Source organism: Podarcis liolepis (genome assembly GCF_965112155.1).
Source record: "Podarcis liolepis genome assembly, chromosome: 11".
NCBI lineage: Eukaryota > Metazoa > Chordata > Lepidosauria > Squamata > Lacertidae > Podarcis > Podarcis liolepis.
Genome location: NC_139565.1, coordinates 65247458 through 65264611, shown reverse-complemented (window position 1 = coordinate 65264611; position 17154 = coordinate 65247458). Strand labels below are relative to the sequence as shown.

Below are 17154 nucleotides of genomic sequence, written 5' to 3'. Positions count from 1 at the left end.
ATAATAATAATAATAATAATAATAATAATAATTTATTATTCATACCCCCGCCCATCTGGATGGGTTTCCCCGGTCCCTCTGGACTGCTTCCAACAAACGATTAAAAATACATTAAACCATCAGTCATTAAAAGCTTCCCTAAACAGGGCTGCCTTCAGTTGTTTTCAAAAAGTCAGATAGTCATTTCTTTGACATCTGAAGGGATTGCATTTGCCACCACCGAGAAGGCCCTCTGCCCTGTAACTTGGTTTCCCGAAACGAGGGAACTGCCCGAAGGCCCTCGGCGCTGGACCTCAGCGTCCGGGCAGAACGATGGGGGTGGAGATGCTCCTTCAGGTATACTGGGCTGAGGTAGTTTAGGGCTTTAAAGTTCAGCACCAACACTTTGAATTGTGCTCGGAAACGTACTGGGAGCCAAACGTACTGGGAGAGGTCTTTCAAGACTGGTGTTATGTGGTCTCGATGGCCACTCCCAGTCACCAGTCTAGCTGCCGCATTCTGGATTAGTTGTAGTTTCCGGGTCACCTTCAAAGGGAGCCCCACGTAGAGCGCATTGCGGTAGTCCAAGCGGGAGATAACCAGAGCATGCACCACTCTGGCCAGACAGTCCACAGGCAGGGAGGGTCTCATCCTGCGTACCAGATGGAGCTGGTAGACAGCCACCCTGGACAAAGAACTGACCTGCGCCTCCATGGACAGCTGTGAGTCCAAAATGACTCCCAGGCTGCGCACCTGGTCTTTCAGGGGCACAGTTACCCCATTCAGGACCAGGGAGTCTTCCACACACCCCGCCCTGTCCCCCCAAAACAGGTCTTCTGTCTTGTCAGGATTCAACCTCAATCTGTCAGCTGCCATCCATCCTCCAACCACCTCCAGACCATAGCTGTCAACTTAGAGATTTGAAAATAAGGGGCCAGCAGCCTCGGAAATAAGGGACCAGCAGCCAAAATAAGGGATTTTCCGAGGGGCACAGGTATGTTCAACTTCTGAGCCCCTCCGAGCCAAAGGCAGAAAGCCCAGCCAGCAGCCAAATGAAGCCTCAAGCGGTGGTTCCCACAGCGCAGCAACCCGGCAAAGGGGATGCAGCAAGGAAAACCACCGTCACCTCTCCGCTGGGAAGCGCTGAGCAAAGGCGAGTCCCCAGGTAACGCGGCCGATTTGATCGGCACAAGGCATGCAAGCTCCACCCCCCAGTCGGCAGGGAGAGGAGCTGCTTCCTTTGAAACCCGGGAAATTTAAGGGACATCATCAATAAGGTAGATAGGTAGCCGTGTTGGTCTGCCATAGTCAAAATAAAAAAATTCCTTCCAGTAGCACCTTAAAGAGCAACTAAGTTAGTTCTTGGTATGAGCTTTCGTGTGCATGCACACTTCTTCAGATACACTTCTTCAGATGCATGCACACGAAAGCTCATACCAAGAACTAACTTAGTTGGTCTTTAAGGTGCTACTGGAAGGAATTTTTTTATCATCAATAAGGGACAGCAGTGGGACACGGCACTGGGATAAGGGACTTTCCTGCCAAATAAGGGGCGGTTGACAGCTATGCTCCAGACACTCACACAGGACCTTCCAACATCCAGCTTCACTGCGTGTCCCGTGTCATGAGAGAGGGAGGCAAACTTTCTCTCTCCCCTCTCACATGCCATGCGGAGTTTATAAACTCCTATTGCGCTGCTTCTTCCTCGCCTTTTCTCTAAAGCAAAAAAGGAAGATGCAGACCAAGCCAAAGACCCAGCCCTTTGCTGAAGCCCCCCGACCGGCCAGATCTGAGACCCCAGGACGCTTTGGGCAAAAACCAGGCCGTTTCGACCGTCGTCATGTTTTATTTCTCCAACACTTTAAATAAGCTGAATACATAAAGCAGCATTTGTCGTTATTAAAAATGCAGCTGCATCCCACCAGGGCACTGAGTATAGGGGGGCCGGAGGGGGGGACACGCTGAGCCTCGTGGGGGGGGGCGAGATGCAGCCAGAAATAAGTACTCGTCATTATTGCACATGGGCAGGAGAGAAGTGCTGGGAACAGAAGCCAGTTTCTGCCCCCAACTCCCCCCCCCCACCCGCCTGCCTCCTCCAACACTCGTACAGCTCAGGAGCACCCAGGGGGGAGGCTGAGCCCCCCCCCAACATTGCAGGTCCAAACTTGTGTCTCCCAGTTTCCTAGTCCCCAAATGTGACACGCAAACAAGCACACTTCCCTGCCCCCCCATTTCTGTCTCCTGACCCCGCCCCCGGTCCTTAGAGTCTCTTTCTCTTCTGTGGCCCCCCCAAACAAGCAGGGCAAGTATTATTGGGGGGGCAAGACCCACTGGTCCCCAGGCCACTATTTCCAGCCCACATCAGGAGGTCTCACCAGGCCTGGGTTTGCAGAGGGAGGCACTGCACTGGGGTGGGCAAAGCCCCCCACCCAGAAAGAAACCTTGGGGGGGCTCTCGGATGCTGGTGTGTGGCCCCCCTCCCCAGTCCAACTGCACGGGGGTCCGTGGGGCGGCCACCTTATTGCACTTCCGCCTGGCTCGTGGGAAGGGACCCCGCCTTCCTTCCCACAGCTCCTGCCAGGGGGGGGGAGGGGGGTTTCCAGGCACCGGGAAGCCCCTTTGCTACAAAAGGCCACAGGGTGGAATCTTAACCTCCCGCCCCCCAAAAAACATGGCCCCACAGGCTCCTCCGCTTCACCAGGCCCTGAGAACCGGCCGAGCGCTGGCACCGGCTGTGCCATCTTGAATGCGCTGCGGCCCCCTGAGGCCGCCCAAAGTGTCCGTCGTGGGTCTGCAGCCCCCCTTTTGCCCCGCTGGGCTCAGGGGGGGGGGCCTCTGTGTGTCCTGCCTTAGGACTGTGCTTCGGGCAGCTTGAGGCTGGGCTCTGCCAGAACCGGGCCCTTGTGGTGCCTCTCCGGGCACAGCAGGCTCTTGGCTTCGCAGTTGAGGTTCTGGTAGGCGGGGGCGCTGGCGGGGGGCCGGTGGCAGACGGAGGCAAAGCTGAAGCCAAAGGGCCCCAGGCAGCAGGCGGGGCAGCTCAGCACCTCCTCCTGCTCCAGCACCCCCACGCTGCCCCCTCCGCTCAGGGCCAGGGCCGACCCCGCATGCTCCAGCGGAGGCCCCGAGCCGGGCGGGGGCACGCTCAGCTCCGAGAAGCCCCCTCCCCAGCTGGGGGGCTTGCTGTTGTTGTTCAAGAGCAGCCCGTTGGAGGGCCAGGGCTGCATCCCAGAGACGGCCGTGCGGATGAAGCTGCCGTTGGCCACGGAGGGCGCCAGGGGGGCGGCCAGCTCCGCAGGGAGGGCACAGGGGGGGCTGTCGGGACTGGTGTCCATGAGCTCGCCGGAGGGAGGGGAGCGGAGGGGGCGCTCCAGGCTGCTGCAGTCCAGGGACAGGAGGGGCTGGGGGGGACGAGGACCCCCGCGGCGGGGCATCTCCGGGGAGGCGGGCAGCGAGCGGCACCTGCGGGCCAGGGCAGCCGGCTCGGAGAAGTCGCAGTGGGCCTCCACGGCCGGCTCCGGGGTGACGGGGGTGCCCGGCGGGAAGGGCGAGGGGGGCGGCAGGTCGAAGGTCAGCGAGATCAGAGACTTGCTGGGTGTGTCGAAGAGCTTGATGCGGCCGCCCTGGAGGTCGTGGCGCTGGGAGAAGGGGTTGACTCGCTGCGGGGTGTCCTGGGGCGCCCTGGGCGGCACCATGTCCGACTGGCTGCGCGAGAGGCGCTGGTCCGGGGGCATGGGAGGCTGGTCCAGCAGGCTGGGTGGCATGGCGGGCAGCAGGGGTTCCTGGGCGGCTTTGTCTGGAACAGAGGGAGAAAGGGTGGTCAGGGACAGACCTCAAAGCATGACAACTAGATGGCCTTTAGGTTCCCCTCCAGCTCTGCCGTTCTATGCTTCTCTGACCAAGTGAAGGCTGTGGCTTGGGTCCACATCACTCAGGAGGGCAGGAGTCCTTTGGAGCAGGCGTGGCGTTACCACGACACTACAGTGTTGCCCAGTGGTTAGAGTGCTGGACTAGGAGCTGGGAGAGCCCAGGGTTCGAATCCCCCCTCAGCTAGGAAGCTGACCTTGGCAGGCAGGCCCTGGCGCTGAGCCCAACTTACTTCTCAAGCTTGTTGCAAAGGAGGAACATGCAAGCCACTTTGAACTCCTTGGAGGAAAAGGTGATGTATGAATGTAATGAATAATTAGAATACTAATTTGCAAAAAAATATATTATATGCCACTTTCAAGGCAAGGCAGTTGGCAGAAGGCTGGTTAAAAGGAATACTTTTTAAGCTGTTGTTTAGAGTCCAATGCCTTTGTCCCAAACAGGCTGTGCACTTAGAACCATAGCAGTGCAGAGCTGAAGACATTGCGAAAAGTTAAAGACTATATAAAAAAGCCAGAAGAAGGAAGGAGGAAAGTCAGCTCTTAGGAGCAAGTACAAATGTAAAATGTAATGTACAGTATGTAACTAAAAAATTAATAAAGATTAGCTAAAAAAAAAAAAGAATTGCAGGGCTGGAAGGGACCCAGAGGTCATCTAGTCCAACCCGCTGTGACGCAGGAATGGAAAGCCAAACTGGGAAAGGTACCACGGAGGGAGAGTGCCGGGCTCCCCGGGGTGCTGGTCCTGTCGCTCTGCAGGGCGTCTCGGGCGTCTCGGGCTGCCAGCTGCTGCTTCAAGATGCCCTCCAGGCGCTGCGTGATCTCCAGGAAGGAGGGCCTTGAGGTGGGCTCCATCTAGAGGAGGGGGAGAAGGCAGCTGGCTCAGCAGAAGACACACACACACCCCGTCTGTGGGGGGGGGGCACTTGCAAAACAAAGCCCCAAGGCTTTGTGGGTGGGGGGCTTGGTGGGCTGCTGCCTCCCCTGGAACCAGGAACCAGGGGGATCTATGGGATGGAAAGCGGGGGGTCCAGCCTGCCTCAGGGGGAGGGCTGCCTTCCCCTCGGAGACCCAGACCCACCAAGACTGGGAGCAGGACAGATTTCTGGGCATGGTACACAGTTCTCACCGACTTCAGTCCCCCCTAAAGGGAAGTACTGTATTTTTCCATGTATAAGACGACCCCTATTTATTTTAACCCAAAATTAAGTTGTACAACTTTTGGGGGACATGGGGGAGGTCACTTCTGCCAATTGCTCCCCCACCTGCCCCCCACTGCCGATCGCACACCTCACCGCAGCTGCCAATTGCCTGCCCGCCTGGCCACAGCCGCCAAACACCCGCCACCCGCCCCATCGCCGCTGCCAATCTCCTGCTTGCTGCTGCCATTAATCACCCCCCCACACACACATTCACTATCTGTATACAAGATGACACCCAATTTTTGCCCCCCCCCCTTTTCAGCAAAAAGCATCATCTTATACAACAATATGGTAGTTCTTTGGGTGACATGTAGCTAAACGGTGGAACTCCCTGCCACCGTAGGCTAGAATAGCCACCAAGCTGCATGGCTTTAAAAGAAGGTCAGACAAATTTGTGAAGCAGAGGACTCTCAAGGGAGGGAAGTAGCCAGGAAAGCTTCCTTTAAATTGAACCCAAAAGGTGCTCTCAAGGCCAGTGATATGCATTCGTGGTCATGGCTGGGGCTGGGACTCTGTATTCCTCAGGATTTGCCCCCCTCCAGCCCCTGCAAAGCCACCACACCCAGCCAGGGCTGATTCTCTCACAGGCGTATAGGGCCAGGAGGGGCAAAGAGGCTCCCTTCTGGCAGGTGGGTCTGGCAGCCTGAAGGCTCCTTCAGGTCTCGGGGGGGGGGTGATGGGGGGGGTCTTACGCTGCAGCAGTGGAAGGCCAGCTGGAGGAATGTTGCAGGGCAGTCGGCTCCCACCAGGTTGCAGAAAGCGGCCACATCCAACCCAAAGTCCTGCAGGGAAGAAGGGAGAGGGAGGTGAGTTCGGCCGCGAGAAAGGCCCGTTCCCAATATTTAAAATCAATAAAGATTAAACTGCAGTTCTTTTTGTGGTGAATGGATTCAATATTTAAAACCAAGAAAGATTAAATTGCAGAAAATGGCCCATGCTAGGGATCACTGTCGCAGGAACCCCCCCCCCAATCATTCAGTTTGTACAAACTTCACACACACTCACACACTACATACGCTACGCTTCTGTTATAAATTCATAGAAAATCAACCATACATCAGATTTGCACTGTTCCACTTTTATTTTACTCCATGAAGGAAGGACTACAAACAGGGGAAGGTTTGATACAGGGCAGCCATAATCCCTTCACCATCCCAGCACATCCACAGGAGCCCTGCCCAGTTGCTATGCCAACCCTGATGGTCCTAGACAGAAGACCATCAAGATCACAAAGAACTTGCATATGGGAGTGGATTCAGCATGGACTGGAACAAAGGACAATAATCAGCTCTTCCCTCTGGGGGCAGGAAACTGCCAACTCCCCTTTGTCTCCTGGAAGTGACTCATGGGGAGGGGGAAAGGAGGAACCAGCCAGGTGACAGGACACTCAGGTTACCACCACAACTCCTCCCTCAACCCCTCCTTTCTGTGATGTATGCATGATGTTTCTGGGGGTGGGCTTGATCTACAGGGCGGCAATTTCAAAAGTCTTTATAAGGCCTTGCACACCATTTTTCTGGGTCCCTCCCCTCTCCTGCAGGTGAGGGGAGCACCCTGTTGCAACAGTTCAATAAAGGCCAAGCCTACAGGCTGCCGTTTTGCTCCAAGTTATCCTGGTTGGTATCTTTGTTTTTGTCCAAGGGAGCCCTCAGATTTTTCCATTAACATCACTAGGAAAAGAATCGAGAAGAAGACTGTCGATGTCATAATGCCGTTATACAAATCTGCAGCCACATCAGGAAGGCTGTGTCCGGTTCTGAATGCCTCTTCCGAAAAAGGGTATTTCTGGGTTGCAAAGGGATCAGAAAAGGGCCACCAGAATTTTCCAGGGGGTGGAGAGACTCCCCTATAGGGAAGCTTGCAGCGTTTGGGATTTTTTTAGTTTAGAGAAAAGATCAGTAGGTGACATGATAGAAGTTTTAAAAAAATAATAATAGCCATGACATAGAGAAAATGAAGAGTTTCTCCTTCCACCCTAGAACTTGTGGACAGTCAAGGAAGCTGAACGTTGGGAGATTCAGGACAGAGAAAAGAAAGTCTTTCTTTAGCCAGTGCATACTTAAACTCTGGAACTCACTGCCACTGGAAGCAGTGATGGCCACCAGCCTGGATGGCTTTGAAAAGAGGGCTAGACAAATTTATGGAGAAGGAGAGAGCTAGCAATGGCTACTAGCCAGGAGGGCTGGACTCGGCCTCTGCGGTTGGAGCCAGCAATCCTTTTGTGCCCCAGTCACTGGAAACCTCAGGAGGGGAGAAGAGGGCTCTTGTGTTCGAATCCTGCTTGCTGGTTTTGCACAGGCATTTGGACTAGGTGGTCCAGCCATCTCTCCTTAAGTTCTTATGACCTTCCTTACCCCAAAATAGCTCAACAACACAGAAAAATACGGTAAATTGCTGTGTTGGCACTTTGCGAAAGATAAGTGGGTTTGGGTTGCAGTTTGGGCACTCAATCTCTAAATTTTTTGCCACCACTGCCCGAGAGTCTGCTGGAGACCGATAATAATAATAATAAAATTTTATTTATATTCCGCCGTCCCCCGCCAAAGCCGGGCTCAGAGCGGATAACAACTGTAAAATAAAAGAGTTTACATAAAATCACAATCAATTAATTGAAATACGTTCTAAAATCAATTCATGAGCCTCTGTCACCCTTCACCTGTCTGCTTGACCCAAACATGACATGCGTTTGGAGAAGCTAAGCTAAGTGGTCAGTGCAGACCCAGCCAAAAATGATGGAAGGATCACAAGTATTGGTGAGAGGAGGAAACAACTTGAATCCCAAATGTGTGCAGGGTCCAGCGGCCGCATCCAGCCGGCTCTGTGCTCATCCTGCCGAGAGAGAGATTTGTGCAACGCAGCTCCTGGCCACGAGGTGGCAAGCAGGGCCTTCTCCGCAGGGCCAGAGGGTGGATCAGCCGCTCTCTCCATGCCCCCCTCCAAAAGGGGAAGCGCTCAGCCTGGCAGAGGCCCCCCCACACACACATCTGGCATTCTCCGGAGGCGGAAGGACAGCAGCCTTTATCTCACGGAGCAGGCATCTTTCTGGGATGATGGGGCAGTTCTGGGGACGGAGTATTATCTGCACAATGCCGTCCACAGGCAACATTCAAACAATCATCAAGAGTGGGGGGCTGACACTCTAAAATTAGATGACAAGACAGAAGACCTGTTTTGGGGGGACGGGGCGGGGTGTGTGGAAGACTCCCTGGTCCTGAATGGGGTAACAGTGCCACTGAAGGACCAGGTGCGCAGCCTGGGAGTCATTTTGGAACCCATTGTTCTGCGTTCTCTCCTCCCTCCCTTCGTGGGGACCCTGTTGCAACAGATCAATAAAGATCAGGCTTACTAGCTGCTTTGCTTCTCAATATTCTCTGGTTGGCCTCTGTTATTTTCTCCTACTGATGGAGAACCCACGTAAGGACTCTATATGGGCTCTTGGGTACCCCATAAGGGGAAAGAGCAGATTCTGTTTACAACACGGTGCACCCCCGGGGATCCTTGGATCTGGACCGTTCTCGCCCACTAGCAACACATCTTGCTGAATTCTCTCCCAGATATTTTATCTGCAGAATCAGAATGAATTTCAGGAAGCAAAAAGGAGAGAAAGTCTTGCAGAAAACCCAGAGGGTCTCTTTGCGGCCCTCCTGTCTTCTTCACCTTGAAGTCAAGGCTGCTGTGGAATTAGAGGTGGGGAGGGGGCTACCACAGCAAGGGCTTCCTCCCCCCCCCCCAAGCCCCTTTCTCTTGCCCGGCAAGGCCAGGCAGACGCTCCTCTCCATCTTGGCACCAGGAGAGGTCCTGGGTCCTGGAGCAGTCATTCCGGAAACGCCCAACCCAGAGGCCGCCTTCCAGGGCAACCTATTATTAGGACACAGCCCAGGAGAGAGGGGGCCGTGGCCCAGTTCTGAGGCAGGCGGCTCCACGGCAACCGAGAGCGGAGAAGCTCCTGGCCCGACTCCCAGGAAGCACCAAGGGCAAAGGGTGGGGGCGCTGGGCTCCAGGGAAGCCGCTGAGACAAAGCACGGGCTGCTCTCCTAGGAGCAGGTTTTCTTTCTGTGAAATGCAGGAGGAAGGACTTGGGGGGGGGCAGAATCCCCCCACCCAGATGTTTTCTCCTTCTACCTTAAAGTGAACTGTTCAACTGCAGTCAGCAACTGAGTGCACCCCCCCAAAAAAAACTCTCTCTGTTGGAAAGAGACAATGCAGCGAGTGGCACCGCTCTCCTCCAGGGGATTCGCGGGAGATGTGAAAAAAAGGGCGCCCCCCCCCACCTGCAGCTGCTATATCTGGAAGGGAGGGAACAGTGGAAATGCTCCTCCGGGTTCAAAGAGCAGGGGGGGGGGAGCAGGGATTTCATAGGATCGGACAGAGAGTTCGATAACTGCAGGGGGAAGCTGTCCTCATGCCATGATCCCATAGCTGTCAACGTTTCCCTTTTTTTAAGAGAAATTCCCTTATTCCGAATAGGATTCCTCGCAGGAAAAGGGAAAAGTTGACAGCTATGAATGGTCCTCATATCCGACACATCGCCTACAATATACTGTTCAAAGTCTTTTTTAAAAATAAATATGTCCCATGATGCCAAACTATGACGTTTAACATAATGTCTAGTTTGGCCCTCGGTTGTTCCAAAAATATCCAAATTATACAGGCCCTGGAAACTGATATTGGGCGTCATCTGTCTCCGAAATGAAGTCCTGCTTCTCAAAGGACCCTTTGCTCTCCCCTCACCATCTGAGGACCAAAGCTCCCCAAAGATGCTTCGAAGCCTTTTCCTGCAAAATTCCTGCGCTATGAATCCCACAGGGCAGCCAGGAGAGATGACCCCTGGTGCCCCCCAACCGCAAGAGGCCTTGGACTCCACCTCCCACCGGCCCCAGCCAGCATGGTCACATGACAGCGCTGAGGCTGATGGGAGTTGTAGTCGGAAGCGGCTGGAAGACACCAGGTGCTGGGAAAGTCCCTGCCTGGGCAGCTGAGCTCCGCCTTTCCCTGGAGAGAAAGCTCTCTTGGTTTGCATGAACAGGTTATCCAAAGCAGCCCAGGTGAGCTGGGAGACCAGCATTCCTCAGGGGGCTGCGGAGGAGGGCCAATTATCACCTCCTTCCTCACCTGCACAGGTAATAGGCGTAATTAAGGGCTTCCCCAAGTCTCCTGGGAGGGAGCCAGGAAGGGATGCATTTGCGCTACAGAGGCTGGGATGGGAATACCTGCGGAGCAACTTCTTCTGGGGGGTTAAAGGTAAAGGAACCCCTGACCATTAGGTCCAGTCGTGGCCGACTCTTTGTTATGGCGCTCATCTCGCTTTATTTACAGCTTCCGGGTCATGTGGCTAGCATGACTAAGCCGCTTCTGGCGAACCAGAGAAGCACGGAAACGCCGTTTACCTTCCCGCCGGAGTGGTACCTATTTATCTACTTGCACTTTGACGTGCTTTCAAACTGCTAGGTGGGCAGGAGCTGGGACCGAGCAACGGGAGCTCACTCAGTCGTGGGATTTGAACCGCCAACCTTCTGATCGGCAAGTCCTAGGCTCTGTGGTTTAACCCACAGCGCCACCCGTGTCCCATCTCTGGGGGGTTAGGGGGGCAGAATTTAATTCATTAAGAAGAACTTTCTGACAGTTAGAGGTGTTGCAGCTCCCTTGCAAGGCGGTGAGCTCTCCTTCATTTGAGCTGTTATGGAAATTACAGGGGGGGGGCACATATTTAAAGTTGTTAGATGTTACAAATATTATGCCTGAATGTATCCTTTCAACTTGACAGCTCTGGGAAGATACCTAGCTTGAAAAATCATATACTGTAAAACCAACCCCTTTGCCAGTTTCCTCCATTCCAACGCTATTTTGCCCTTGGAAAAGGACTCTTTTCCCTCCACCTCACACCCCACCAGGGTAGAACCCAGAGGTGGCAACTGCTCAGCTGATTGTTGGCCAAGGGAAACCAAATCTCATCACCAGACTTTCAAAGGAAGTTCTATTGTACTTTGGGTGGTGGGTAATTAAGGAGTGTTTGCCTTATGCTAATCTCATCCTTGGGTCTTGCCCTGACATATCTGTCTATGCTAATCTTGTGTAACCCTCCCCTTTCTGAGGTTTTAGTGATGTAACAATGATGTATCGATGATGCTGTACAAACTGTATTCTGGGATATGGTGGGAAAGTTTTAAAAGTCAATGTCGCCCCATGTTCAGGGTTCACTCACTGCTGTTTGAACCTGTTGCACAACAATGAAGGAGCGAAGTCTACTGACTGCTGTTGTGCTCCAAATTGCTTGGCTGGAATTTCTTTCTTTTACTGACGGCATGGACCCGCAGGGGACTGGTACCCCGATGAGCTGTGCTGTTGAGGAGTCTCTCAACCCAGAATTTTCCTTATCAGAGGTTTTAAAGCAGAGGTCAGGTGGCCATCTCTCTGGGATTACTTAGCTGTGATTCCAGGATTGCAGGGGGTTGCACCATAATAATAATAATAATAATAATAATAATAATAATAATAATACACACACACACACACACCACCCATCTGGCTGGGTTTCCCCAGCCACTCTGGATGGCTCCCAACAAAACATTAAAAACACAATAAAAGATCAAACATTAAACTAGATAGAATCATAGAATCCTAGAGTTGGAAGAGACCCCAAGGGCCATCGAGTCCAACCCCCTGCCAAGCAGGAAACACCATCAGAGCACTCCTGACATATGGTTGTCAAGCCTCTGCTTAAAGACCTCCAAAGCAGGAGACTCCACCACACTCCTTGGCAGCAAATCCCACTGTCAAACAGCTCTTACTGTCAGAGATGACCCTTGGGGATCCCGTCTGTGATTCTGCGGTCTATTTATTTGCCTGTGATGTCTGTGCTAATCCAGCCTTCCTAAACAGAGCAACCAAGGCAGCAAAAACGCAACAGAGCGTTTCTGAAAGAGCAGCCGATCTGGCCAGGAACACCAAACTGCGTCTCGACAGAACATATTAAGGACAGTAGAAAAGAGGAGAGAGACCCCCAGTGAAGCTGTGGGGCGGGGGGTGAAAACGCCCCCTGCCTGCCCCAAACAATGATTCCTCCTCATGACTGAACAGCTCAGCTAGAGAGAGGAACATGGCAGGCAACACACACTGCGTTGGGCACAGTCATAAACAGATGTCAGAGAGGGGGAGAAAATCCACACAGAGCTCTGAGGTTTTATTTGTGGATTAAGACACATTCTGAGCAGACTGAGCAGCTAAATATAAAGGCCAAAGTGCCCATCTCATGCCCTAATCTAAGGATGTCTCTTTTTCACTCTTTTTCTACTCTCCGCTGAGCGAGGAGCCCTGGACGGATCTGGGTATCTGGGTGGGAGATCAGCCTTGCCTCCTTGGCCCAGAATCCTTGGTGTAACCCAGTATCCATTCTGAAGGAAATCAGCCCTGAGTGCGCACTGGGAGGACAGATCCTGAAGCTGAGGGTCCAAGACTTTGGCCACCTCATGAGAAGAGAAGACTCCCTGGAAAAGACCCTGATGTTGGGAAAGATGGAGGGCACAAGGAGAAGGGGACGACAGAGGATGAGATGGTTGGACAGTGTTCTTGAAGCTACCAGCATGAGTTTGACGAAACTGCGGGAGGCAGTGGAAGACAGGAGGGCCTGGCGTGCTCTGGTCCAGGGGGTCACGAAGAGTCGGACACGACTAAACGACTCAACAACAACAACAACAAAACCAGCCTGTCTTGTGCCCATGAGGCCAGGAGGGTCTCGGAGGGCCTCCAGAAGACACCCTTGAACGCCTAAAAGACACGCAGTGGTTTGCCTGAAGGAGCCTAGCAGAGCAAGGAAGGGGAGGAAGCAGCCCCCACAGGGAGGGAGGGAGGGTCTTACCTCAGTGCGGGGCAGGTAGTCCGGGTCGGCCGGCAGGCGGGCGATGGTCTCGCAGAGGATGATGCCATAGGCAAAGACGTCAGCCTGGCGGGATGGGAGAAGGGAGGCAGTGAGGCAGGAAGGGCCCCTGCGCACTCAGGGGAAGGGGAGACAAAAAGAGGCTCCAGCCCCCCCCCCCAGACCCAGAGGGAAACCGGGGACAGAAGAAGAGCCCCCCATGCCCCCTGGTATTTGTGGTCCAGGCCCACAGTCCCCACACCCCCTCACCCTCCTGGTCAGCTTCCCTGCCCAACAGCAGGCTGACCCTGTGCACCCCACTTCCCCCCTTAATTCTCTGGCTGGGAAAGGGGATCGGACAAATTCATGAGGAGAAGGGCTCTCGAGGGCTACTAGGCAGGACAGCTCTCCTCGTCTCCACGGTCAGAGGCAGAGATGCTTCTTAAGACCAGAGGCTGGAAGCCCCAGGAGAAGACAGTGCTGCTGTTGCCCTCAGGCCTGGCTTGCTGGCTTCCCATTGAGGCATCTAGTTGGGCACTATGAGAGAGAGCAGAAGGCTGGACTCGAGGCTCCACCCTTGGCCCGATCCTGCAGGCTCTTCTAACGTCCTGACATTCCTCCATGCAGCCCATGAACAAGGGATCTCCCTCTCAAAAGACGTCCTGACTTGGGTGGCTTTAAAAGAGTGGCTGGGGAAACCCAGCCAGATGGGTGGGGTATACCTAATCAATTGATTTATTATTATTATTTTATTTTATTTTATTTTATTTTATTTATTATTATTATTGTTATTGTTATTATTATTATTATTATTATTATTATTATTATTATTATTATTATTATTATTCAGGGAGGGTGAGCCTATTCTTGACCATCAGCCACTAGGCCTGGGCGATATCTGGTTGTCAATATCGTATTATATATCATCAGCTAGACATCACAAAATAAAAGGTAAAAGGTAAAGGACCCCTGGACAGTTAAGTCCTGTCAAAGGCGACTATGGGGTGTGGCGCTCATCTTGCTTCAGGCTGAGGGAGCCGGCGTTGGTCCACAGACAGCTTTCTGGGCCATGTGGCCAGCAGGACTAAACCGCTTCTGGCACAATGGGATACTGTGACGGAAACTGGAGCGCATGGAAACGCCGTTTACCTAATCCTGATGCGCTGATATACCACAATGTCTGGAATAAGGAAGGAGCCAGGCAGAGGCATCAGCTGGCTTCATGGTTTCTCCGGTATTGTGGTTTTTGCACAGCAAAATCACACACTCATTCACAATATATTGCTAGGTCAAAAATTATGAAACCAATATCATGATATGAGCTTCAAACCGGTTTTGGGTGATATATTGTCCAGTCCAACTAGCCACAATGACTACATATCCTCTGAAGATGGTAGAGTCTGAGACTCTTAATCTCAGGAGTCGTGGGTTTGAATCCCGTATTGGGCAAAAGATTCCTGCATTGCAGGGGGTTGGACTAGATGACCCCGATGGTCCCTTGCAACTCTCCAGTTCTGCGATTCTGACTATGCCTGGGAGGGCAGCCCTGTGGCCGTCGTGCGCTGCTTGAGGTCTCCCTGTGAGGAGAGGCTGTGGGGCTGGGTGGACCCCCGTTGGCCCCCCCTTACGGTCCTACCTTCTCGTTGTACAGCTCCCCACGCAGGACCTCCGGGGCCATCCAGTACGGAGAGCCGACGACGGCCAGAGGCTCCTTCTCGCCCCCGTCACTGGGGAGGAAGCAGAAAGGGGGAGGGGAGGACCAAGAGAAAGAGGTCAGCCGAAGCCCAGCAGGACTCCCCCTGGACCCCACACGGCTCCCCCTGGCCAGGAAGGGCCACCCGCCTCACCTGTAGGTGGGGATCTTCTCCGCCAGGCCAAAGTCTCCCACGACGGCCGTGTAGCCGTTGTCCTCACTTCTCACGAGGCAGTTCTGGGCAGAGGGAGGAAGAAGAGGCGTCACAGGCGTCCAAGGAAGGAGGGGGGGCGGGGAGGGGGCTGTGGGGCACCCCATGCCTACCTTGGAGGTGAGGTCGCGGTGGAAGATGCCCTTGCTGTGCAGGTAGCGGAGGCCGCGGGCGATGTCCAGGGCCAGCTTGACGCGGACGGGCCAGGGCAGCGGGGTGGGGCTGTCCAGCAGCTGCTCCAGGTTGCCACCGTTGATGTACTGCAGGGAGGAGGAACAGCAGGGGGTGGGTTAGATGGCCTCTGGGGGTCCCCGCCAACCCTACAGTTCTAGGCGGCCCCCACCCAGCCTCTCTCTCTGGCCCCCAGCCTCCCTTCGAGGGATGGCAGTGGCTCCCCGTCCACCTTTCCTGGGCCCAGGCGGGCAGGCAGGTGAGCCTCACCTCCGTCAGCGCATGAAGCTGGCCTTGGTGGACGCAGACGCCCATGAACCTGGAATGAGAGGGGGAGACAGAAGGACCCGTCAGGACGCCGGGGGACCCTCCCCTCACGCACTGTGCCCTGGGGGTGGGAGGCACCCACGCCCCTCCGACCCTCAGCCTCAGGTCCCCAGTCTGTAAAATGGGAACAGCACCTCTGGCAACTAGGAAGGAGGACACAGAGCTCCAGACTTTTTTTGGGGGGGGGACAGAAGGAGCCCAGCCCACTCAAACCCTCACTTTCTAACATTGAGACCCCCCCCTTCTATGTACTTCACAAGAGAAGCCCCAACTCCCCAGACCTTTCCATCTCCTGTGCTGGAACAAAGCGCTGGCTTTTTTGAACTGAAGCCAGAGTCCCCCAGGAGATGTTCCTCGAGGGCAGGCAGAGGTTGGGGGGGCTGCACCCGGAACCCCCTCAGGCCAGGCTGGGCACCCCCTTTGGCCAGAGCCCCCCACCCCCACAAGGCAGCCTCACCGGAGGATGTTGGGGTGGGAGAGGCGGTTCATGAGTTGCACCTCGCGCAGCATGTTGCCACGGTTACTCATCAGCTTGTTCATCTTCAGCACCATGATCTGCCCCGACTGGCGATGCCTCACCTGCAGGGAGAGCGGAGGCCTTCCTTGAGGGGGGGAGCTTTCGCCATTTGTTGCATTCAGTGCCAGATTTACGTATAAGCAGTGGCGTCGCAGTGGGGGGGGCGGGGTGCCCCGGGTGCCATGTCTGGGGGGTGACAAGAAGGCCACCACAGCCACATGTGGAGGATCCTCTGTTCGCAGCTGCAGCCGCAAGCAGAGGATCCCAGCACCAGCAGCAAACCGCTATGTACAGTGCATGTGCGGTGTCACATGCATGCGCCATACGTAACAACGCCACACATGCGCTGTACATACGTCCGTAACGACTCTGCACATGCGCACATGCGTCCATATGGTGTTCGAGTGACGCCGCTGGCAAACTGCCATGTACAGTGCATGTGTGGCATTGCTACATTTGGTGCATGCGCCGTACGTAGCGAAGCCGCACATGCACTGTACATAGTAGTTTGCCACCCTGGGTGTCACAACGCCTTCGTTCGCCCCTGAGTATAAGCTAAACAAGCTGTAGCCCAGGGCCCCACTCTCTTGGGGGCCCAAAAAATATTAAAGGAAAAAACAATTGGATGGACATTTCTAAAATGCAAGATAAAAAAACAATAAAATAAAACCTACATACAGCAACATTTCAGTTCAAGAATTACTTTGATAAAATACGTATAGGCTTGTAGGCTTCTCAGAAGAGGGGAGTCATTGGCCACTGTTGTAAACAAAATCTGCCCTTTTCCCCTTATGGGATATCCAAGAGCCCGTATAGAGTCCTTACGTAGGTTCCCTATTGGTAGGAGAAAATAACGGAGGCCAAGCAGAGAATATTGAGAAGCAAAGCAGCTTGTAAGCCTGATCTTTATTGATCTGTTGCAACAGGGGGCTCCCCTCACACGCAGGAAAGGAGGAGGAATCCAGAACAATGGCGCGAAAGGCCTTATATAGACATTTTAAATTCCCTGCCCTGGAGCTCCAGGCCACCCCTCCATACATCATACATACAATCTATGTACATGCTTGGCTGGTACACTTTTGAATATTTAACACATATCTAAGACCTCAAAATTCCTATCACACCACTTTGAGGACATGGTGCTGGCCTCGTTTCCCTCCCCCCACTGGTGGATGAAGGTGAGGGCGGGGGGGCCGGTCCGCCCTGGGTGCCAACTGGGGGGGGGGTGACGTCGCAGCTGCCCCTGCACCCAACCCCTGGGACCCTCGGTGCTCACCACACATTTCTGGGGTGCTTGGCACTCGCTGTGCATGCCCCAGGACATGTGCCGTGTGCTGTG

General features: G+C 54.1%; 1 protein-coding gene across 1 annotated transcript in view; it reads right to left on the bottom strand.

Annotated features, from left to right (window-relative positions):
• Positions 1-1805: 1805 nt before the first annotated feature.
• The window catches only part of TESK1 (testis associated actin remodelling kinase 1), a 28895-nt gene continuing 13546 nt past the window's right edge, over positions 1806-17154 (bottom strand). Inside the window, exons 2-10 of the mRNA XM_083465972.1 lie at positions 15756-15877; positions 15242-15290; positions 14914-15060; positions 14744-14826; positions 14533-14623; positions 12900-12983; positions 5737-5826; positions 4550-4697; positions 1806-3772 (exon numbers count right to left, since the gene is read on the bottom strand). Of these exons, the coding sequence (XP_083322098.1) occupies positions 2829-3772; positions 4550-4697; positions 5737-5826; positions 12900-12983; positions 14533-14623; positions 14744-14826; positions 14914-15060; positions 15242-15290; positions 15756-15877 (1758 nt within the window). The 3' untranslated portion in view covers positions 1806-2828. The remainder of the gene's footprint in view (positions 3773-4549; positions 4698-5736; positions 5827-12899; positions 12984-14532; positions 14624-14743; positions 14827-14913; positions 15061-15241; positions 15291-15755; positions 15878-17154) is intronic.